At 47.0% G+C, this 25161-nt stretch overlaps 1 protein-coding gene across 1 annotated transcript in view; it reads left to right on the top strand.

Annotated features, from left to right (window-relative positions):
- Nuak1 (NUAK family kinase 1) overlaps positions 1-8060 on the top strand; it is a 69408-nt gene extending 61348 nt beyond the window's left edge. Inside the window, exon 7 of the mRNA XM_048418162.3 lies at positions 3741-8060. Coding sequence (XP_048274119.2) covers positions 3741-4894 — 1154 coding nt within the window. The 3' untranslated portion in view covers positions 4895-8060. The remainder of the gene's footprint in view (positions 1-3740) is intronic.
- The last annotated feature ends 17101 nt before the right edge of the window (positions 8061-25161 follow it).

Genomic DNA, 25161 nt, shown 5'->3' with positions numbered 1-25161 from the left:
GAGGTCGGGGCTTGAGGGGAGAGCGCTTGGTTAATCCACCCCAGCTCACGCACACTTTCTTGTGCATAAGACATCTCCTGCTATTCCCCATTCTTCCTTCCTAACGGTTCCTGAAAAAGCTGGCTTTTTAGGATTGCCAAACTGCCCCAGGGAGATGACCAGAGCAGCTGCTTCTTGATGGCCCAGGAGCTCTTCTCGCTTCTAGGTTCTGTATAAAAAGTGGCAAGCCTGTCCTCCACCATCCAGGTCATGTAGACATAAATCCCCTCCCATAACGGTAAAAGCCACAAGGGTGGCCCCTGTTTTGACATCTTCACCACTGCATCCGCTTCCTGAGCTCCAGCTCATGGACACAGTTACATCATTTCTTCTTGCACAGCAACCACACTACACCCTAAAACAAACCTATCTGTTTAAACGACCACCATGGGCTGTTATCTGTCAGTCCTTTGGGCAGGGTGGTACGCTTCTAGCCTCACTGTGGTCTCCTTTGTACCGACTTCCAGTTATCTGGGAGTCAGGGTTGCCGCTGGGGCTGCCTGTCTGTCTTCGTTTGGGTTTTTTATTGTTGTGAAGAGACACCAAGACCACGGCAACCCTGACAAAGAAAACATTTAATTGGAGTGGCTTGCTTACAGTTTCAGAGGTTCAGTCCATTGTGATCATGAAGGGGAACATGGCAGCGTGCAGGCAGACGTGGTGCTGGAGCTGAGAGTCTACATCTTGCAGGCAACAGGAAGTCGGCTGACTGTCACACTGAGGGAAGCTTGAGAAGAGACCTCAAAGCCTGCCCCACAGTGACACACTTCTTCCAACAAGGCCACACCTCCTGATAGTGCCACTCTCTTTGGGGACCATTTTCTTTCAAAGCACCACAGTGTCCCTTCCCTCCATGCCTATCTGGGTGGGCTCTGACTCTTGAGGTGCCTCCCTATGGCTGATCATTCCAGAGCAGAGCCTGGATCTCTTACTTAGCAGCTTACTGGGGGCTCCAGTGAGGAAGAAGGTGTCAGGCTTTCCTGCAAATTGTGCTTAGCGACTGGGCTCTGTTCCCCCTGGATTTTTTTTTTCTTGGTAAGAGAAACCAAGGTCAAAAGTTCCACCTCTTCATGGGAGAGCACCAGGTGTGTGCAGGAGTGTGGACAGATGGCTGGCACAGAATGTGGTTAATATTTGTGTACATTCCATTTAATGGACATGCAGTTGTGGTTTTTTTTAACAATTCACAGTGGTTTCATAAAATTGTTACAAACCCAGAATGAGTGACTGTTGAACCATTGCTCATTTCTAGGGGACTCGCAGGCTTAGCTTTGAGCCCTTGAGCCTGATACATAGTTTTGTCTTTATCAATATATAACAATTTTGGTTTTTTTTTATATTGAAGAACACTTCATTTAATAGGCATTTTTGATCTATTAACCTTGAATTCAGTGGCCAATGGAACTTTTCCCCATGTCTGAATGAAATTTATCGACCACACTTTTTTTCCTGAAGACCCATCATGGTCTTCTTGCACCTGAGGACAACAGACAGAACATTTGTGTGGTGTTGCGGGGGCATTTTGGATGGCAGACTTCTAGCAGGAAGAACAGAAACCTGACAACCCAGCATGAAGCAAATGGGGAAAGGGTTGCCTACTCACAGCCTGAGAGAAGCCACCAGAGCACCAGACACGCCTGCTTCAGAGTCCTGAGACTCCACAGAGCTCTGGACACAGGGTCTGCAGAAGAGTGGGGATTGACTTGGGGCTTGCAAAGAAATTTAGGTAAATTTGCCAGCGTAGAAAGATGAGGACTAACATGGGTGGGTAGGTGGGTAAGTGGTAGATAGATTATAGACAGACAGACAGACAGACAGATAGATGGATGATATAGATAGATGATAGAGAGATGATAGATAGATAGATAGATAGACAGACAGATGGATAGATAGATAATAGACAGACAGATAGATAGATGGATGATATAGATAGATGATAGAGAGAGATGATAGATAGATGATAGACAGATACATGGATGATATAGATAGATGATAGATATGATAGATAGATGATAGACAGACAGATGGATAGATAGATAATAGACAGACAGATAGATAGATGGATGATATAGATAGATGATAGAGAGATGATAGATAGATAGATAGATAGATAGATGATAGACAGATACATGGATGATATAGATAGATGATAGATATGATAGATAGATGATAGACAGACAGACAGATAGATGGATGATATAGATGATAGATAGATGGATAGATAGATAGATGGTAGACAGATGAACAGATAGATGGATGATATTGATATATGACAGATGGATGGATAGATGACAGACAGATGGACAGGCAGAAAGACAGACATGACTTGTGACTTCTGTGGTCTTTTACTCACTAATGGTAAACTTTCTGGTACCTTGTAAGAGTTCAGGAAATTCTCACCATGTGATTGATGACCCTGTCCCTTCTCAGGAGTGTCGATCACTCTGTCCCCATTGCTAGGCTCTACCAGGCTCTTCTCAGACTTCATACATGGCTGAGGGGAGGAGGCAGCCTCCCAGGGTAAAGCTTAACGCCGGGTGAGGTACAGGGCACAGCTTGATCCTGAAAGGCAGTTTACCAGCTGTGAGGTTGGCTCCTGTGGCTTCCTCAGCATCCTCGAGAGCCTTGCCCCTTTATCTCTGGCAGTAGAATTTACAAAGGGATTTTTTTTTTTTAAAGAAAGGCTGTGGCCACCTGGGTAGCAGATAAAGATCAGCTCTGGGTTTGGTGGATACCAATAGGGCTTATGTCAGACACAGGAGGTGAGCTCACTGGGTGTGGCTCTCAGATCCTGGCTGAGACCTCGGGAGTGGGGCCAGCCATGGATAAAGCTGTTCTCTCTGCCCAGGTGTGTCAGGTAAGAGCCACGCCTGGCACAGGTGAGCGGTTCTCCATCCTCTGCCTCTAGCACCTTTTCCAGGTGGCTGAGGACTGTTTGCTCACAAGTACCTACCTCTGGAAGGCTTCTAGTGAGCACCTGTGTTTTGTTCAGGTAGGAATGAGACTGACCAAAGAGGCAGTGAGATTGAGTTAGAATTCTTTCCCAATTACCTGGCCTGTCGTCCTTGATGCCGATCTGGGATGACAGAGAGGTTAGTAGTTCCAGGATGTTTATTTACGTTTGGAAGAGTGGATCATGATTGCGGGAAGAGCACAGGTGATAACTGCCTGCCTTGTAGGTGTGAAAATGTTTGAGTCTGAGCCTAAGAACTCACCCCAAAGCACCAGATGGGTAATGCACAATTAAGACCAGGCTGCTTCTGGGTTATAAACGGATGGATTCCTGGCGTTTGCTGGCCAGTCAGCCAGGCCTTCTCAGGGAGGTCTAGGCCAGTGGAAGGACTCTGTCTTAAAAGAAAAAGGTTGCTGGTCCTGAGGCTACCCAGAGTTTGTCCTGTGGCCTCCACATGGATTATATACCAGCACACACATGTACACTTCCACACATGAAGTTGCACCACAGAAAGAAACGGAAAGCAAGTCAGGATGGGACCGCTCTGTGGTTTGTGGTCCTGAGTCTTGGGTAGGTTTTTGTTGTATAGTCTAAAGCCTTTTCCTCCTGCTTCAGCAAGAGGCCAGAATGCTCCAAATGGATTTTTTTCCCCCTGCAGTGTGCATGTCTCTGTAACCATTCATGGAAAAAGTCACCCTGCCAAAAGCTCCCAAGGATAGCCTGATTCTTTTTGTCTTTCACCCCTTAGACGCTCGAGGACTCATTCGGTGGATGCTGATGGTGAACCCTGACCGCCGGGCCACCATTGAGGACATTGCCAACCACTGGTGGGTGAACTGGGGCTACAAGAGCAGTGTCTGTGACTGTGATGCCCTTCCTGACTCCGAGTCTCCGCTCTTGGCACGGATTATCGATTGGCACCATCGTTCTACCGGGCTGCAGGCTGAGGCTGAAGCCAAGATGAAGGGTCTGGCCAAACCCGGGGCCTCTGAGGTGGTCCTGGAGCGGCAACGGTCGCTGAAGAAGTCCAAGAAAGAAAATGACTTTCCCCCGGCTGGCCAGGACTCGGTACCTGAGAGCCCATCCAAGCTGAGTTCCAAGAGGCCCAAGGGCATCCTGAAGAAGAGGAGCAACAGTGAACACCGCTCCCACAGCACTGGCTTCATCGAAGGCATTGTGGGCCCTACCTTACCGTCCCCTTTCAAAATGGAGCAAGATTTGTGCAGGACTGGCATTCCCCTCCCCAGTTCCCCCGAGGCAGATATGTCAGGAAAGCTCAGCCTCAAACAGTCAGCCACGATGCCCAAGAAAGGTATCTTGAAAAAGACCCAGCAGAGAGAATCTGGTTACTATTCATCCCCGGAACGCAGTGAGTCTTCCGAGCTGCTGGACGGTAATGACGTCATCACCGGCAGCGGCCTCTCTTCTCCTCCCCCAGAGGCAGCCAGGGGAACCTCCCACAGCCTATCCTGCCGGAGGAAGGGCATCTTGAAACACAGCAGCAGGTACTCGGATGGTGCCGCAGACCCCGCCCTCGCCAGCCCCGAAATGCCCACACTGGAATCCTTGTCCGCGCCTGGCGTCCCCGCTGATGGTGTCTCTCGGAGTTACAGCCGCCCGTCCAGTGTCATCAGCGATGACAGTGTCCTGTCCAGCGACTCCTTTGACTTGTTAGACCTCCAGGAGAATCGTCCAGCCCGCCAGCGCATCCGCAGCTGTGTCTCTGCAGAAGACTTCCTCCAACTTCAGGACTTCGAGACGCCGCACAACCGGCCCCGGCCCCAGTACCTGAAGCGGTACCGGAACCGACAGGCAGACAGTAGCTTCTCCCTCCTCACTGATATGGACGACGTGACCCAGGTGTATAAGAAAGCGCTGGAGATCTGCAGCAAGCTCAACTAGCCCTTCGGGGCGCAGAGGATGGGATGGAATGCGTGGGTGGGTCTAAGGGAGGAGGGCAACAGAACTCAGCTTCGGGCTGGTTACCTCTTTGCTGGCTGTGGCAATGGACTGGAAAGGAACTGATAACTGGTAAGACCTGGCCCGGCCAGTGTTCTCAGTCTTGAGTCAGCACCTAAAAGGGATGGAAATGGTTCTTTATCTGTTCTGCTGCCAGTCAGAATGTGGGTCCTAACTGGCGTTCCCCTATGGCATCTCGCATAGGATTGGCTTTCCAGGCAAGGTGATGTTGGCCAGCACGAAGTGGGAGGGGGCATTATAGGGATGGGGGTGTCTTCACTAGAAGTCATCTAGGCCTTTCTGGAGGAGGAGCAGGAAGACCGAGACCATCTGCTTTGGATGAATGCATTAGCAAGCTTGGTCTGACTTCATAGGGGCTAGCGAGATTGCAGCACCTTTAGCCTGAGTTGGTGATCAGTTGATATCTGTACTAGGTGCTGATTTGAGTAGCTTAGGCATAACACAGGGTGATGTGATCAAGTGCCAGTAACTGCGGTGGGTCAGAACTAAGCCCTGGGAGTTAGCGCACAGCACCCTGTCACCCTGAGGTGCCTGCTGACTCCTTCACAGCCCAGCATGGCATTTGTTAATTGGCTCCTGGACCTTGAGTGGAAGCTAGAGGGACTTGCTTAGAGAGCAAACGCTTCAAACTCTTCTAGGGACATAGTCTGTGACCAGTTTTTGACTCCCCAGGATCTGCCTGGTTTGTTCTTTAACATCACCTGAAGGTGGGCAAGGACAAATTTGGTGGTGTGAGAGCCCAGGGCATTGTGTATGACAGGACAGACAAAGAGCTGCTATGGTCTTTGCACAGTTCGCTGGAAGGTGAGGCACGCCAGCAAGGGGCGACTTATCTCTTTCTTAAATGTCTCAGTATTAACTGGAACCCTGCCTCTTGGCTTCTCACCTGCACGGATGCTTTAATTGGATGTGATGCTGTCCGGGGCCTCCAGAGGATTCCCAGCTCAGCTGCTGGCCCCATCCATCCACAGGTGTGGAGCGTTAATGGTAGAGGAGTTGCTAGTGTAGGGACCTAGCGCGTAGGTGGGCGTGTGGATGCGGAAAGTGTGGTTTGATAGAAGGTTCTTGTCTCCTCCAACCTAAGTGTTCTGTCTCATGGCTTTGATCTCCCTGCACGTTCCTTCCATCTGTGGAACGGGAAGTTGAAAGAGAAGAGTGTTGGGTGGGGGGACAGCAAAATTAGGGACATTTCTTTAGGAGTCCTCCAGATGGCTCTGAAGGAGGCATTCAGAAAAGAGGTGTGGCAGGATGTTTAAGAATGTCCCAGCTAGTTATCGAATTCCCTGATGCTCAGATTACAGGTGATGTTATCCTCACAGTGGGCATCCCGTGAGCACTGGGGTTGAAATGGTCTTTTGGGACTGACCTCAGAATCCACTGGCTTGGGCAGATTAGAATCCTTATTCTAAGGTGGCTGCCTCCTGATAGCCTCTCAGAGGGGGGCTGGGGGAGGACGCATCTTGGGAAGTCTTAGGAAAGACATGGAACATGTCATAGCACTGAGCACAGTTGTCAGGAAGATGCTGCCCCGTGTTTCCAGAGATTGTTCTGCATCTCTGTGTGCCGCCCACGCCGGCATTGAGGCCCGAGCCTTCCTTTAGGTTGAGCTGAGCAGAATATTGTGGGAAGCTGCTGGGATTCCTCTCTTTCAGGACCAACTCCCTCTCAAGCTCTGGGAGGGGCTAAACAGGAGAAAAATCTATAGGTTAGAGAGTTGGGTTTGGGGGTGCATAGAGGGCAGCATGCAACCTCTGGTCCCCCATCTCCTTGCCTCCTTTTGTGAATAGCCCCTGCTTCTACAACGCTGGCCACAGAGCATACCGCTAGTCTCAGGTATACCAGCCATTACCGGTTGATGGGATGTGCCTGTTTCGGATTTCCCATCATTCTGGTGACTCCATTAGTGACTCTACCGTCTCTTTCCCCGTCACCAGTATGCTTTCTTTTGCCGGCACACTCTAAGACAAAGGAAAAGCAAATGTCCCCCACCCATACAGAGGCTGCGGTATGCCCTCGGTTCCAGGGCAGACACTCTGAATCAAGCCCAGGGCTGTGGTTAGATCTGGTGGTCTCGGACCCCTTTAGTGGTGAGAGCTGCTTCCTACATTTGGAGGTCGGAGAGGTGGGTAGATGGTTTCCAAGGCCAGGCTCGGTTCTGACATCTGCTTCTCAGCGAGATGGTTGACCGTCCGTCCCTGCGACGGAAAGAGTGAGAATAGAGCAGAGCCCTAAAAAGCAGCTTCCCAATTAAGTCCCCTTACCTACAAGCCAATCCCCAGCCAAAGGTGTGCTGGGTTCATTTCTCTGGAGTCCCTGGGGAGAGACGGGAGACTGCCAGCCCTCCCCATCTCTGCTCTGCTTCTGGGGCCCTTTCACCCTCTGTGTTTACACGTCTGCCAAAGGGGTGGAACTGTACTTCATTTTACAGGTAAATTTCAAGGCACAATCAGTTTTTAGGAAAATGCTTCAAGACCCCAGGCAACCTGACAATGCTAAATTCTTTCTGAATTTGGTCTCTGTTACCGGGCGCTCCCTATCCAAGGCGCGCCCTGCAGGGTGACATTCAGGCGCGTTTTGCCCAGGCCTGCTGTCTTGAGTACAAATGTGAATGACGGGCTGACTGCTTGCTGCCAAACTGGAAATGTTCTGTGGGGATTTACTGGCACGTATCATTCCTAGGAAGAAGAAGAAAAAAAGAAAAAGAGAGAAAAAAAAAGGAATGGAAGGGAGAACGAGAAAACTTGACTGCACATTTTTTTTTAAATCCATGTTGTGACTTTTATTTAATTTCTATATTTTTTGGTAATAAAAAGTTGACTTTAATTTGAATTTGTCTTTTTTTATTTATTGGTCTAAAAGGCATTTCAAAGGTATTATAATAATATATTGGTGTAATTTAATTGGTGCAGCATGCTTTATGGCTCCAGTCAAAATTGGTTTTCACTTATTTGACTGGTGTGAGAACAGCCGACAGGGAAAGTAAAAGCTGGCTAATTACCCAAAGTGTTCATTTTTTCATTGGAAACTGATTTTTGTCGTTTTTGTTTCTGTTTTTATTTTTAAATTAAATAAATTGCAATGAACTGTACCAGGGCCTTGTTGTGCTCGTTTTTCTTCCTTACTCGACTGGCACAGTGGGTACAGGTGCCAGAAGCCCACCCGTGCTGGGCTAAGCCTCCAGGGGGCGTGGCTTTCGCAGCATTGGAACTAAGGCCTGCAAGGGACCTGAAGTAAGGGTAACTGGGCTTACTTTTCTGTGTGTGTGTGTGTGTGTGAGAGAGAGAGAGAGAGAGAGAGAGAGAGGAAGAGAGAGAGAGAGAGAGTTCTGTGTCTCCGTGACTGTGTGTGTGCACATGCGTGTGTATGGGAGGGGGGAGGAGAGAGAGAGAGTTCTGTGTCTCTGTAAGTGTGTGTGTGCACACGCATGTGTACGGGAGGGGGGAGGAGAGAGAGAGAGAGAGTTCTGTGTCTCCGTGAGTGTCTGTGTGTGTGTGCACGCACGTGCACACGTGTGTACGGGAGGGAGGGGAGGAGAGAAGGGGGGGCAGAGGACAACTTCAGGCTACTGTTCCTCAAACACCGTCTCTCTTGCCATGTTGGAGCAGAGTCTTTCGCCAGCCTGGGGATTGTCACATGGCCATAGCTGACTGGACAGTGAGTCTCAGGGCTCTGCCCTTCACAGCTGTGTTGATCTGTGTTCATCACCAGAAAAGTGACTTTGCAGAGAAATGGCTGGCACACCCTTTTCTGATGCCACTGGGAGGAATTTAGGTGTTGTAGCACACGACGCCCAACCGCTCTCTATGCGCTACCATACAGTTTGTGAGCCTCAGGCAAGGGGCTGGAGATTGAAACACACAAAGACACACACCTCTAGTCACTGGTAAGGAGCCCCTTATTCTAAGAGCACCACGGAGGCTTATATACCCAACACGGTCAGGTGGCCAACAGGTGAAAACCTCATCCCCTGATCCTCAAGGCAAGGCAACACGTGCTCAGGAAGCAGAGCTGGTAAACAACCTTGACACAGCTTTCAGTAGCTCAGATCTAGCAGGGAAGACCAGCTGGAAGTCAGGGCTCCCAATGGTCCCAACAAGGTGTGGCTGTCACCTTTATATAAAGTCTCCTCCCTGATCATGCAGCCCCTCTTGCTAGGGTCCACAGACCTCCAAGTTATCATCTTAGTGGTAGTTGCTGAGAGACTGGTAACTGTTTCTTCCATCTAGGATGAAGGTGTCATGAAGGGCTAGCATCCATGTTTGTCTCTCTCTGGGCTTTGGCCTCCCAAAATTACCCTTCCCCCATCCCAATCTCACACAAACTGATCTGGGGCCGAGGTCAATGGGCTGCTGTTTTCTGGTCGGATAGGCCACCGCCCTGCCTATGGCTTCTCGTGATTCCTTTTTTGTCCTGATGTCTCCCATGAACAAGCACCACCCCTGCTTCCCTACCCACAACTCTTGGAAAGAGAGATAACTAATAGTGTTAAGCTGAGGGATTCTTGGATCCTGGCTGTAATATTAAATGACATTAAGTCCAGTAGGGACCATCATTCCACACAAGAAGAGTCTGGTTTTACAGAGAAACGAGAACATACACTCATTCCTGTAGGGGTCGTCCTTCCACGCCACCCACACCCCACGAGTTCCATATTGTCCTAGGGGTTAAAGCACAAGACGCACACACACAGATACAGAGTTTCAGTCATCCTCAAGAAGAGAATGCCCCTTTATTCAACTAAATCCAGGGTTAAAATACCTTTGGCCCCAGTAAAGGAAAACTCTTCCTACCCAGAGGGGGCTGGGGAAACTGGCCTCTGTGGGAGTTTTTCCCCAGGCAGGTGGTCGAGGGTTCAAGGCAATGTCAGACAGGTTAGATGGGCCTTGGCGCCTGAGCTTCTTTGAGGCAGGTTGAGAAATTACCATTTTAAAGTAAAATAGATCCCTCAGGCTAATGTACCAGGCTGTAGCAGAACCAAGGAAGGAACTAGCAGGAAGCTTAGCTGGTTAGTGTAAACATTATTTGCATCCAGTATTTTGGTCTCAAGGATCAGGGAGGACAGGGTCCCACACATTCCTGACCAGGGAGAGCCTTAGCTCTGGCAAACAGTACAGGATGGTGAGTTAAATTTAAACTCCAGACAGTTCTTAGTGTGTGTCCCATATGATATTTGGGCTGTGTTTATGTCCTTGAAAACATGTCACCTGGAATTCACGTGTAGCTGAGCATCCTGTATTTTATTGAATAGGACATCATTGGCTAAACTGAGTGGTTGCCGGGTATCGTCAAGGTAGGTGGGTGGATGCTTCCACCTGCCAGGTTTAGAATGTATCGTTGCCTCTTTCTTGCTCTTCTGTTACTGGGACGAAACACCATGACCAAGTCAGCTTACAGAAGGAAGCGTGTAGTTGAGGGCTTGGTGACAGCTTCAGAGGGTCAGTCCATGGTCATGGTGGGGAGTGTGGTGGCAGGAAGCCAGGGGAAGTTGCAAGAAGACTGGACCAGGTGTGATCATGTGAAACCTTAAAGCTCAACCCTAGAGACACGCCTCCTCCAACAAGGCCACACCTCCTAATCCTTTCTAAACAGTTCCACAAACTGGGGACCAAGCATTCAAACATAGGAACCTATGAGGCCATTTTCATCCAAACCACCACACCTTACAAGTCAGGCTGCAGAAGAAAGAATTCCAGCTACAGACTGGATTTGTTAATTATTTCTCAACTGTTTCATGGCGTTCTTTCTTTCCCTTCCTCCCTCTTCTTTCTTTCTTCTTTTTTCCTCTTGTGTGCTCATATGTATGTGTGCACATGTTTGTGTGTATGTGTGAAAGCCAGAGGATCGTCTTGGTGCTTCAAGCACCACCTCTTAGTTTTGGAGACAAACACCTCTTGCTGGTTTTAGTTGGACTAAACTGCTGGCCAGTGAGCCCAGGGATCCTCCTGTTGCCACTTCCCCCGTGCTGGGATTACAAACATGTCATTAACACCTGGCTTCTTTTCAATGTGGATTCTGGCGTTTGAATTTAGGTCTTCTATTTGCAAGGGAAGTATTACCACCTGAGCCATCTCTCCAGCCTCTAATGGCTTTATTGATAGTGTTCTCATGTATCTCTGGCAACTGTGAGAGAGTCCCTAAGTTGTTATATTGAGTATGAAACTCCACGTGAAACAATGGAGCCTTCTTTATGGAGCAATATTCATCGGCTTTTCTTCGTCTCTTTTCATTTAAGATAACTTAGTCTTGCAGATGTTTTAGCAGTACCTAGGGCGTGATGCATTTGAAGGATGGCAATGCAGACCACTGCTTCCTAAGTTCTTGGTTAACATCAGTGGTCCTACACCCTGGCCCTTCTGTGAGTTTTACAATAGGACATTTTAGTGTATTTGCCCTGCTGATCCTTGATTCTTGCGGTAGTTCCTGCCTCCATTAACAAATGGTGGACATCGCGGAGGAAGGGACTAAGTTGATATTTGCTTAAAGGAGGACCTTTGGAAAATATGTAAGTCTGTGCTCACGTAGACAGAATGGCACGTGCGTGGCTTAGAGGCTGGAGCAAATGTGACATAAACAAGCTAGTGAGGAGAAAAGGGGTGATACTGTGAAATTCCAGCTATCCTGGGTCACATAAAACCTTGCAGAAGAAGAAGAGCTAGCCACGGAAAGTGTGAACATTCATATTTGTCCCAGACAGGGAACAGCAGATGATGCAAAGACCCTGGGGTCTTCAAAAATATTCGAGGGTTGATTTCTGGCCCACTGGCATAGGACAATGATTGGCAATGGGCTGTAGTGTTTGTCTAAACATGTGTGTCCACATTCTAACAAGGACTGGCTGTGATCGTTTATGACTTTGTATTTCCTTAATTACAAATGACTGCGCCCGTCAACAGGTGGTCCCCAGACACAAGCTGCGATGTGCAATTTTCAACAAGAAAATGTTTCTGCTGCAGAAATTGACTGCCACTTATTGAAACTTATGCAAAAGACGTTTTTAATCCCCAGGATCGTGCAATCCTTTGGGCACAGCCACGTGTGAAGAGCGGGGTCTCCACAGTCAGCTTTTCCCATTACTAGGCCTGCCCCTTGCCAGCACAGCTCTCTACTTCCAACAGAAAATGATGTAAGAAGTTAGCCACTATTTTTGTTTTAAGATTCCAACAATTGCTTTCCTCTTGATGAGAAAGTACGCTGCCCGTGTATATTAACCTTCCACAGTGGTGGTCCAATCCCCAGCAGAACTATTTAAGAGGGATTTGTCTATTTTAGCTCAGAGTTCCCCCGCAGTCATAATGGAGAAGGTGTTGGCCTCTGGTAGACAGGAAACAGGGAAGAGAGAAAGGGAGCAGGGACTGGGGATAAGAGTCAAAGGCGTGCCTCCCATTGACCTACTTCCTCTTCAAGGCCCACCTCCCAGAGTTTCTACCACCTCCCTAGATAGTTCCATCAGTTGGGGAGTAGTCATTCAGCACAAGCCTGGGGCAAGTGGAGAACTGGGGAAGCATTAGCGTTTAATATTCAAGTTATGCCAGTATCTCTTTCAAACTAGTAATATTCATTGTATCCTGACTAAATAGTTCCTTGGTGCATTCTCTGCTGGTTTTCATTTCTGAGTTGGTCTGGATAAGCTATGTTATGCAACTCCTGGCATGTCAGTGGCTCAGTGTAACAAGCCATTGGACCTCCCTCTCGGGTGGGGCGGTGGTCCTTTCAAGCCATCTCCATGCTAAGATCCTTGCATCCTATGACTTTGACATCCCAGAGTTCTTTGTTCCTGACTATACAAATGAGAGAGACTGGGCAGGTGGCGGGGGGGGGGGGGGCGGGGATGAGAACCTGTGAATATCAGACCTGGATACAGTATACATTCTTTGGGTCTGCATCCCATCGGTCAGAACTCAGTCACCTGACCCCAGCCTGCCATCATGGATAGTCTCTGAGAATCTAGTAGTTTAAAAGCAGAAAGTGAAATGGGATCAAATGAATTCTTGGCAACATTTCCACTACATCTTATTTCTGCTTCCTGTGAGGAGCCCCCAGCAAGCGGACAAAGGATTATAGCTAACTAGTATTAACCAAGGGGTTATGAAATAGTCTGTGTTCTCATCCTTCATATCGATTCATGCTTCTTATGCTCCCTTATTTCCATTACCACAGAGGAGGAAACTGTTTTAGAAAAAAAACAAAAAAAAATGTAACAACTCGCGTTAAGTCAGCCAAGTGTGAAACACGAAGCTGGGTTCAAGCGTGGGCCTGACTGAGTAGCTTCTGAGCTGACTATTGGCTCTGCTGTTCTCCACCCGTGACCCTTCTGAAACACGGACACCTCAGCATTTTATTCATGAGCACAGTATTTCCCTGCAGGAGCCCAGCAGACATCATCAGGAAGGAAGACACAGGCCAAAGTCAGTGTATTGGCCAAAGAGAGCCACCCTGCCCAGTTCCGCATTGACGGCAAGTTCTAGAATATTCAGTCTCAACAGATGGGACACGTAGGATGATTTGTGTGTCCTAACTCTTCTAGTGTGGAATGAGACAGAGGGATTCGCCTTTCTCTCCACTGAGTTGCTCAGAACTCCAGAGTGCGGACAGGAGGCCTTTGGTGGCCAGGTGCAATTTGCAGCTGTCGGCACACTCATGCTAACTGGGTTCCGTGTGCTGTTTCCTGTGTTTCTGAGCCTAAGGAAATCCCTGGAGCCTTCTAGAGGTTCCGGAGCTCACAGCAAGCTTCCCAAAGTCATATAGAAACCCAGGGCTGTGCTTCCCAGATCTGCCTGGGGTCTAGCACTGCAAAAGGAATGTCTGTCGTACCGACATCAGGGCAGAGTGATGTCTTCAAAGCCATGGGGTGGAGATTGGAGGTAGCACAGGCATTCCCTCATGTCATCTCACTGTCAGATGAAGCTGGGCCTGGAGGGCACTGCAATTCAGAGGCGGCTAAAGAAAGCGGGGGGGAGTCTTCAAAAAACAGCTACCCCAAGAATGTTCTGCACATTGGAATTTGTGAATCACTGAAGCTGAAAACGTCTGATTCAGCAGTGCCTAGGGCATTCCAGAAGCTTCAGCCATCAGGTTTTGGAGCCCAGACAGAGCGTGCGTGCAAAGCTGGGAGCCAGATGTGGACCTCGGCGCAAGCCAGCTGGTTTGCTCCGAAGAGGTCCTGATTACCGGTTCAATCTCTGTGGAGTCCAGATGGCCTTTGGAAGTGGGCCAGCTTGAACTGGCTTCTCAGACACATATGATGGTGAAGGAGGTGGGAAAGAAACTCTTCTCTAGAGAAACAACCATTAAGAACACTAAGGTCCTTGGGGATTCACAATGGTGGTTCTTGTTGCCCATGAAGCTGAGTTGCCGCCCTGTTGAAAGAAAGATTCCAGAGTGAATAGATCAAAGAACCAAGTCGTCTCTGGAGGTCCAGTGCAGTCACAAATCATAGGGGCTTCACCTGAGGTCTTCCTGGCCTTGGACCTTCCGTTCTGGCTGATTTCCAAGGATCTTGCTTCTTACTTGTTGCCAAACATAATGCTCACAGCCAACCTCTGCAGCCTCGGTGCTCTATTCCTTCCCACTCCCCACCTACAAGACCATTTCTGCCTTTCCTTGGCCCTGAATGATTGCCTTGCCTTTGTTTTTAGCCTCATGCTCGTTCCTGGAATAGCATCACTATGTGACTTTCTTAGCATGAGTTTGAAACCATCAGCATCCCCCGTTGGCACTGGACAACGTTGTCTGACCCAGCGCCTCATTTGAGAATTATCCTTTCAAACTCAAGTCATGGCAAGTGATCCAACACTGATGCTGATGCTGAAATAAGAGTCTCAACCCTGTTAGCGTAGGTGTGGGTGAGCCAGTCCCGAGGTTGTGAGCATGGGAGAGCTGTCCCCATTTTTCCATGATGAGATTTTTAAATTTTTTCTCTTTAATTTTTTTTTCCTTTTTTCTCTTAAATTTTGTTTTAACTGAGTGGGTGTAGGGGTGGAGGGTAGATATGAAGGAACAGGCAAATGAATGGGATCCAGATATATGCTACAAAAGACACGTAGAATAAAAAGGAAAAAGAGTCAAGGGCTCTCAAGTCTACTGTTTGTGACCTTAATCTTTTGTTTACCCTTTATGACTCCATTTCCTGATGTGCAAAGAGAGGGGCTGCACTGTAACTGTGATGTTCAAATTATAACCTCTTTTTTTCCTTTTTTCTTTTGGCTTTTTGAGACAGGGTTTGAGACAGGGTTTTGCTGTAGCTTTGGAGCCTGTCCTGGAACTAGCTCTTGCAGACCAGGCTGGCCTTGAACTCACAGAGATCTGCCTGCCTCTGCCTCCCAAGTGCTGGGATTAAAGGTGTGTGCTACCAACACCTGGCAAAATTATATCCTCTTGACATGAATCAAGAAGAAGATGAAACCTTTGAATGAAATCTCATTCTCCCAGCAGTTCATCAATTTTATTTAATTTTTCTCAAAGAATAAAGTTTTGGGTATATTTGATTTTAAATTCTGTTTTGTGGTTTTTTTTTGGTGAAGGAAGGGTGATATCTGATTTTGATCATTTTCCCCCACTTCCTTTAGGTTTAATTTGCTGCCTTTTGCCTCAGATTTTCAGAAGTTTTAACGTGACTTTAAATTCTGTTCTTTGTTGCATATTAATGGCTAAAGATGTGCATTTTGGTAAAGCTCACAGATTTTGAAATACTGCTTTTTATTTTCAATTGACTAAACTTGTTAATACTCCTCCTATTGGGTTATTTATAATTATATAGTCTAATTTAAAAAAAATAGTGTTTTATTTTTCTCAGATAACTTCCTGTTTCTAACTTTAAACTCAGTTTAACTATAGTCAGAGAACACACACATTTTATTTTTCAGTCCTTCTAGCTTCATGGAAACTAGTTTAACCGTATCTGGACTAGCTTGGGGACATTCCGTGTACACTGGGCTCATACACTTTTGTATGATTGTTCTTCTCAATGTTGGTGAAGTGAAGCAGGCTGATAGCGCTGTTCAGGACTGTATCACCTCACAAATTTTGGCCTCGTCTATCAGCAGAAAGCAAACTTCTTGAAGCACCTGTTTCTGTGGACTTTGCCACTTCTTCTTTTGTTTAATCATAGTTTTCTTTAGGTATTTAGAAGCTCCTTCGGTGCATAAATTATCATGTTCATATTACCTTGTTGACACAAAACCTTCAACACCATAAAGCATCCTTCTTTCCCTAGTAATATTACTTAGGAAGAAATTAAATAATAAGATAGCCACTCTAGTATGCATTATTAGTGTTGCACTAACTTTTTAATTCTTTTATTTATATTTGATCTGAGTCTTTATATTGAGAACAGGATTCTACAGATGGTACCTACTTGGGCATTGGCATTGCTTTTTATCCATCTGAAAATTTGGTCCTGTGATCTGAAAATGGAGGGGATGATACTGGGGATAAAAGGTTTAAGCGCGAATAAGTGCAGGAGAAAAATAAGGGAGAGGAAGGGTGGGTGTAGGCGAACCCAAACTAAGAATGTATGAAAAACCCTTATGGAAGCCCTCCACTTTGTAAACAAATTAAAATAAATAATAAAAGAGGAGTTTGAAAACAGGCACCCTGCCTGGGCAGGCAACGCTTCCTCCAGAAGAAACGGATTATTAATTCTCGATCTCGCCAAACAGACAGTTGAGGTTAACAAGATGGCTATAGTTTAGGGCCATCTGCATCCCTGCGAGTGTCATCAGGGCAAGAACGGGAAACAGCGTAGGCTTCTTAGGAAATGGTGCTGAAAGGGTTGCTGCCGCTCGGCTGCTGAGTACACGGTCTGGATTTGAACTTGGGCCTCCCAGCTGCGGAGTTTCTGGTCCTAATTCTCTCCTGTCGTCCGAGAATGCAGAGTTGCTTGCTATGACCAAATGGTTTCTGTCTTCATTTCTGCTGCCATCGATTAAGCATTCCGCGTGTGCAACCCCTCCACGGAGCCTCAGGGTTTGTGTCCAAGGCCATTTGGATTCTTTGTGTGTCATCCAGATGCTTGCTGCCAACTTTGGGGATGATTTCTTCCCCACTGTGGTCGGCTGATTGGAATAGGAGTCCACAAAGAAACCAGGCCAGCTACTGCCTGGAAGACCAAGAAATGACTAGCAAAGACACGGAGATGGTCTCTTCAGGCTCTGCATAGCATTCCAGCAACCAAGCTGGGAAGGGAGAAGGGGCTCTCAAGGAGAAGCAAGAGTCAAGTGATGATCTGTAGTGAGGTTTATTGCTCCTGGAAAGAGCAGGCCTCGAATTAGTGCTGGGTGGGTTAATGAAATCACTGCCTTTTCCACCTTTCCATGATTTTATTTCAAAGGCTGCAACTAGATAATAATTCGAGAAAGCTGACATGGCAGGACTGTTTGGCAGATGTATTTGTTTATTTTTAATAATTTTAATGAAACACTGTTTGGAACAGTGTTTTTGGCTCATCAGGGTGATTCAGTTTCAGGACAGGGATGAGTGACAAGCAAAGGTCATCGGCAGTATCTGCTTTTCTCTTGCAGTCTCTAGAACCTCAGCACAGCCTATTCCTTGCGCCTTCATTTATGCCACTGTAGGAGGACTTACTGACAGGTTCCAAAGCACAGGTCCTAGGAGACTTACACCTATTGTTCCCCCATTTGAGGATGCTAAGGTTTCGCCATCCACCCACTGAGGTCTGCACAACATAATGAGGAACTGATACCTCTGCTAACGTTGCCTCTTGTCCTCTGGGTGTCAGGAAACTTAGCTCTGACCTTTGAATATTCCTGGGATTGACGCTGATAGCCATTGCCCAAGGCTTAGTGGATGCCTCCCCTGGTCCATCTGAGTGTGGATATATGAAGCCGGCAGGAAAGTAGGCTTCATATATCATATACCAGCAGGGTTTTAGTCTCTGTTATAATAGTGCTTTCTTGTTGGATATATATCATGTCCTCATTTAGTCCTGTGTTGATGGAAACAAGATGTCTTAATTTTTTTTTTTTTGCAGTTATGTGTCATGTCCATAGCTGTATTGTTCTTCCCAATGCAACGTGACACTTGGGGTGGGAGGGACATCACCTGGTCACGTGACCTTCTCTCCCACAGCAGAGAAGTCTTCACCCTCTGATGGCTTGAGTATCCTGGATTCACTTGGCCTAAGAGTTCATTAACGTTATGATCCAAGCAGGGCTGGTCAGTGATCATCTGAATCAAGCAGGGGTGCCAGAGGAGAGATTTGGTTGAAGTGGGGGTTCCAGGGGAGAGAGTTACAGTGCTCACCATCCTTTCCTCTCCTCCCTACTTTTTCTCTCTTCTTTCTTTTTTTCTTCATACCCCTTCCTTTTCTCCTATTTCCCCCCCTCTAATTTTCATGAGAATGAGGTCAACCTAGAGATACTTCTGGTGGCAGATTTTGTCTTCGGATGCCAAAAGAGATGAGTTCAATGTGAATCCCAGAGAGGGTGAGCTGAGAGTAAGGCCAGAAGGCAGTGTGTAGTGCAGCATCATTGTGTCTCCAAGTTCCCGCCCCTAAAACAAACACCGAGGCTTCCTGGTATAGAGGGAGATCCACTTATTTGGATTTGGTTGTCTATTGCCTTGCAAGAGACAGATTCTTAACCAGGATGGTTTCTGAACACAAGGTGAGATTAAGGCAAACCCGGTGGTGATCAAGGCAAACCTGGCTTCTGATCACGTCCTGTTCATGATCCAAGCAGAGTATCACTTCACTGGCTGTACCAGGCAAAGTTCTTAGCTTCAAATATCGGAAGAAAATTCTGGACCCTTCCAACAGAGACAGGAATGAGTAAGGCTCATTACAAACACAGAGTCTTGCAGTAGGACAAGCCATTGAAACTACAAGCATAGAACCAAAACTCAGCTATCGATCTAATCAGGCGGAGACCTCAGGGCCAACATCAGTGGTCACAGACTTTGTCCCATGCACTGCCAATGAGTGGCAGGGTGGTGCTGAGTTCTGACCATCAGTGATACCCATTCATCAGAGCTGACTCTGAAAACTGGCCTTTGTAGACTAGATTTCATGTAGGGTCTGAACTCCTGCCAGGGTTAGGCAAGGGCTTCTCTGATTGGAGTAGATCTGGGCATGTGTCTGTGTTCCCGCCACAGTTTCCATAGTAACCTCTACCTTGCAGTAAGCATCCTAAGATGGGGACTTCTCCAGACACGGGAAAGGCATTCAAAGGATCTGCATAGGATGAAAGCCACAGTGCTGAGTATATTAGGGAAGGCTGAGTTTAAGACCAGAACATCACGAACAAGGACATGACACACAGAACACAACTTGGGCAAGGTTCATCAAGAAACCTCTGTGGTGTGTTTTCCTAGGAGATCAGGCAACCAAGTGGGAGCTTATATTCAGGCTAGGTGTAATGAACCCGTATTTAGACTTGGGTCCCTCCCCCAAAACGGTTCACCGTGTTTGTGAAAATACTACAAAATCTGTAAAAGTCTACAACCCAAAATGCTTCTGGTCTCAAGCACTGAAGTTGCAGCCTCGTTTTTTATGGGTGAGGGAACTAGGGTTCAAAGAAGTCAGTCACTTGGATAACCTCAAAATCACACAATTAAGTGACAAAGCCAAGCAGCAACTCTCTCCTCTTGACTGACACTGTACCCCCCTCCCCCAACTTTGGCCAGATTTGTTAGATTCTGAAAAGATGTCTGCATGTTTCTGTGCCCAGACTAATGTCAATGTGGCTTTTATTTCATGCCAGGCATGGAATTAGGCCTTTTACTTACAACAGGGCTACTGGTATACAATTACATATTGCGTTCTGAATGTCACGAAGAACTCAGAACCTCAGGGAAGCCCAGTAACGAGCCTGAGTCTATGGAGTTCTGCAACTCATGGTCTTTCCAAGATAGTCTAAGGCACAGAGGCCTGAGGAGGGAGTGGAAGCGTGTGCTGACGAAGGGGAAGAAAGAGGCCATGGTGAAATATGTTTGGAAGAAGCAGAGAAGACTCCAGGTGGTGCTGCCCTTCTTGGGCTGGGAAGCATAAGGGATGTGGGCAGGAGTCCCAGAGTGCCATCTGGAGTCTCATAATGTCACTGAGATGCTTTATCACTGCGAAATGAGGACAGCGGGCCCGTGCAGGGCTGCAGACTCGCAAGGCTGCACCCAGCCGGTGCCGTGGAAGCTAAAGCTGGGGCGGATGATTGTGTAGCAGATGGGAGCTGGGGATCACGTGCCTGGCGCGGAGGCAGCCAGACTCTGACTCCAATTGCAGGCTGTCAGTAGAGGTGCTCCTCCTTACATGTGCTGCCTGTGGGTGCTTTCCACTCTGTCTTCCTCCTCCTCCTCCTCCTCTCTCCTTTGCTTTTCCTTTTAACTTACGTGTAGAAGGAATGGCAGGCCACTTCCCACCTCCCACCCAGCTAGCTTTACCCGAAATAATTACACGGAAGCTGTATTCATTTAAACACTGCCTGGCCCATTATCTGTAGCCTCTTATTGGCTAACTCTCACATATTGATTCAACCCATTTCTAATAATCTGTGTCTCACCACGAGGTCGTGGCTTACCGGGAAAGATTCAGCATGTCTGACCTGGCAGCTTCATGGCGGGTAGCGGCTCTCTGACTCAGCCTGACTCTGCTTCTTTCTCCCAGCATTCTGTTCTGTCTACTCCGTCTATCTAAGCTGCTGTCCTATCAGGCCAAGCAGTTTCTTTATTAATTAACCAATGAAAGCAACAGATTGATAGAAGACCCACCTACATCACTTACACTTTCATTTTCTCAGATTTCCTTTATCCCTTTGCTGGGCATGGGGATCTTCAAGGATCTCCAGGTGTCCCAAGTTCAATGTATTGAAATCAACATCACTCTCTTCCCAACCAACAAACCTATTTCTCATAGGTCTCTGGTCATGTTCACTTACAGCCATTGCTAGGAATGGACAACCAAGAGGAAACACTTCCTTTTCCTCCCCCCATCTCCAGCCATCTTCCCCATGGCTCTCAGCACGTCCTCTGCTTCCCACAGTACTTGCCACTTAAGATCAAAGACTTCCCAAGCTGAGTTCCCTCTGTGTTTTGTCTCTCCTAGCCTGCCTCTGGCACATTCTCCAAGACTGGACTTTAAGAGCATCTTCTAGGCAATATCATCAAACTAAGCAACAAGAGAAAAAGGGAAATCTAATCATTTTGGAGTGTCTCTGGGAAGGAAAGTGGTGGTCCATCAAAGTTACCAGCTTGCTCAGCCTGCCATGGCTGACTGTTAACTTGACTCCGTTAAGAATCACCTCGGAGATGTTATACTGTCAACCCAAATCCATTTGAAATCACCTTGGAGATGTAACATTGTCTACCCGACTCCATTAGGAACCATCTAGGAGGCATTACGTTGTCAACCTAATTACATCAGGAATCACCTAGAAGACATTGATTGCATTGTCAACCCAACTCCATTTGGAATCACCTAGACGACATCACATTGTCAACTTGACTCCATTAAGAATCACCTAGGAGACATCACATTGTCAACCTAATTACATCGGGAATCACCTAGAAGACATCATATTGTCAACCCAACTCCATTAGGAGTCACATAGGAGACATACCTCTATTATGGTAATGAAGATATTCCAGAAAGGCTCAACTGAATGTGGGTGGCACCACCCCATAGGTGGAACTTCTGGACTGAATTAAAAGGTAGAAAGGAGAAGGGAGCTGGGTGCCAGCATTCATCTCTCTCTGTTTCCTGACTGTGGCTACCATGTGACCAAACCTTGTACTTACCACCATGACTTTCTTGTTATGAAACATGACTCAAATATCAAACATGACTCAAAATAAGCTTTCCTTCCTTAAGTTGCTTTTGTCCCAGTTCAGGGTTGGTCTTGTCTACTCACAGACACTGGCATACATCGGTCTCTTCTGGAAACACAGCCGTAATCATACACACATGTACTTCACCAGTCCTAGGCATCTCTAGTGCAGTCAGGTTGACCGCTCTCACCAACCGTCACAGGAAATGCGGGCCTCTAGTCACACAGCCTCAAGGAAAATGAATTCTGTCGATAGCTCACTGAGCTTAGGAGACTGCCCCAGGGTCTCCAGAAGCGAATGGAGCTGCGTGCTGGTTAGTTTATTGTTTTCCAACTTGACATGGCTAGAATCATTTGGGAAGAGGGAATGTCAGTTGAGAAATGAATTGCCTCCATCAGAATGGCCTACTGGCAACTCTGTGGGGCATTTCCTCGCTTGAGATTGACATCGGGGTGTCCAGTTCATTGACCAGGTGGTCCCGGAGCGTATAATAAAGGCAGCTGAGCGAGCTACGAGCAGCAAGCAAGGCAGTAAGCGTTACTCCTCCATGGCCCCTGCTTCTGTCCCCTTCTCCCGGTTCTCAGCCGGAGGTCCCTCCCTCCATGGTCCTTCATGATGGCCTGCAAGTCCTAAGATGAAATAAACCCTTTCCTTCCCATGTTGCTTTAAGTCATGATGTTTATCACAACAGGAGACAGCAAATTAGAATAAGAGGTCAGCACATCTTGACTTTGACCGGAAGAGATGCTGAGTAGAGGATTTAGTCCTATTGGGTTACATTTGTGAACTATAGAACTGTGAGGTGTGTGTGCGCGTGTGCGTGTGCATGTGTGTGTGTGTGCATGTGCGTGCGTGTGTGTGCATGTGTGTGTATGGGTGCACATGTGTGTGCAGACGTGTCCGAGTGCATGCGTGCATGCCTGTGTGTGTGTACCATGGCACTCATGTAGAGGTGAGAGAGCTGCTTCGAGGGTTAGTTATCTCCTTGCACTGTATGGTCTGGTGTTGAATTCATTCATCAGGTTCACACAGCAAGCGTGCTTACTGCTGGGCAATTTCACTGGTTCAACTGAGTCGTACTTTAAAGCCTGGGAGTGCGTAACACTCTGTTATGGCAGCCCTGCATGGCTTTTTATACACATAGAAGACAATAAGGAGAGCCATTAGCATGCACTGGCAACTGTTGCTGCCCAGACACTAAGAGTCCTTCAGACTGCTCCACAGTGTGGCCCCCAGCAAGCAACCTAAAGCAGATTTTAGTGACTTAAGCAACAAAGAAATGCAGAAGAAATGAGATGTGCTCTTGCCCAGCCAGGATTTTATTTGGGTACACGAGACACGCTACAGCTGTGGTGAGTCAGGGAGCCTACCTGGTATACTTGGTTCTTGCGCCTCATTTAGCATCCCTGACCTACCTACCTCCCTTCTTATAATATCACATCTCTCCCCAGAGTTGAGCCAGGCAAGAAAGAAAGAGCAAAATGTGCCCGTTTGGAACTTCTTCCTGAATCAGACTTTCAGAGACAATCAGATGTGGACGATCCCAATTTCTTTCTGCCATTATGAGTCATAATTAATAATAACTGAGGGAGAATGGAAGCGTGGTAGCATATCAGCTGGGCCTCACCTTTTTCCAAGTCAATTCCTATATGTTGGGATTTGAATGCGACGTCTGTAGAGGCTCAGGTTAGTTAGGGTTCGGTGGTAAGCCGATAGGCTTCTGGGAAGCAGTTAGACTCTAAGGATTCTGACGTAGTCCACAGATTAACATCCCTTGATGAATCCATCACTATTGCTAGGTGATGGAAAGCAGGAGATGAGGGCTAAGCAAATATTATTGTGAGTTATGTATCTTTGGTGGTCATAGCTTCCCCTATCACTCATCTATCTCTGTCTCTCTGTCTCTTCTCTCTATCATGTCTCTGTGTCTCTCTCTCTGTCTCTCTCTTTGCCATGAGGTGAATACCCTCTGCAATGTTCTTTTTACCCCCACTGTAATCTGACTAACCATAGACCTAGAAGCATGGGCCCAGGTGGCCACAGACTGAAATATTTTAAACAGTGAGGCAAATGAAAAAAACGAAAAGACCTCCCCCCTTTAAGTTGTCTTTCTCAGGTTCCTTGTTTACGAGGATGATAAAATTGACTAGCACATTGCGTCTTTTAAGACAAATTCAAGACATCTCCAAGACAAGATATTTTGTTTACACCACTCATCTGATCCTAACAACGGCTCTAAGAGATGGGGGATGTTGTTATCCTCCCGTTACCATAGAGAAGCAGATACATAGTTAGAGACCAAGCAAGTTCAAGGTCATATGGCTGGGAATTTGCATGCTTGCTGACAGTTAGACTCCAGACTTGGTCCTGCTTTTTGTCTCTAATTAAAGCTTGGGGAAAGCGCTCTTAAAGGAAGAAGAACAAACACTTCTTTCTTTCTTTGTTTGTTTTTTTTCCATATTTCATTCTGTATGTAGCTTAGGTTAGACTAGAACTGAGACTCTTCCTGCTGCAGCCTTCCAAGGGCTAGGACTGCAGGCATACATCACCATGGCCACCACTAGACTTTTCTGTTTGTTGTTTTATTTTTGTCTTGTTGAGAAAAGTCAATTTAGTGTTGTTAGTAACAATGAAATGCAGTTAATAGCTGATATACATCTATTTATAGCACCAGTTATAGAAACAGCTATCGTACTGTGTTCTGGGAGTAGGAAGAAGCCCAACCTATGGTCTTCTCAAACTTCATTCAAACTCAAGAGTTAGGTGAAACCTTAGCAATTACTCAAATCTATTCAATTTATCATCTGTCTGATTTCTTCCTCAACCCGGGAGGCGATGTGAATCCTTCCTCCTCTAAGCTGTTCCTGTCAGAGCCGGAAAAGAAGTCACACCTCAGGGGTGTGCCATTTGCATGCTCAGCGTGGATGAGACATATGTTTATCCATGTCTGCCAATAAAAGGACGAAAAACTGTCATATTTTTAGCAATCTAGCAGGCAAGCTTAGGTATCTTGGCGTAGATTTCACTGGTGATTTTATTAGGAATGTTTATTTGTTTTGCGTGTGGGTGCTGTGCCTTTAAGTTCTACTCTTAGGGCTCTGTGCATGCCTAGTTTGCCCCTTCTTTACGCCGTGATGCAGTCCACAGACTGAACCTGCTGGGTTTAACTCGGTTGCTTCTCTAGTGTTTTCCCATGACTGTAAGTCATTACCATCCAGAGACTGCATTACCATGAGCCACCGGGAGAGAGAATTTCACTGGCACATCCAGGAGGACATATGCATACTTGATTCACAGACAGATTTCTTGAATTGCCTGCAATTGTCCTTCCACTAGAACGGAATAAGCTTTCCGGCTTTGAATTTACAGCTAAAGGGAGGAGAACTTTGATGGGGCCCCACTGGGAGGCAATGAGA

This window comes from Myodes glareolus, chromosome 26 (genome assembly GCF_982192425.1).
Source record: "Myodes glareolus chromosome 26, mMyoGla1.1, whole genome shotgun sequence".
Classification (NCBI taxonomy): Eukaryota; Metazoa; Chordata; class Mammalia; order Rodentia; family Cricetidae; genus Myodes; species Myodes glareolus.
This window is presented reverse-complemented; position numbering and strand designations above follow the sequence as displayed.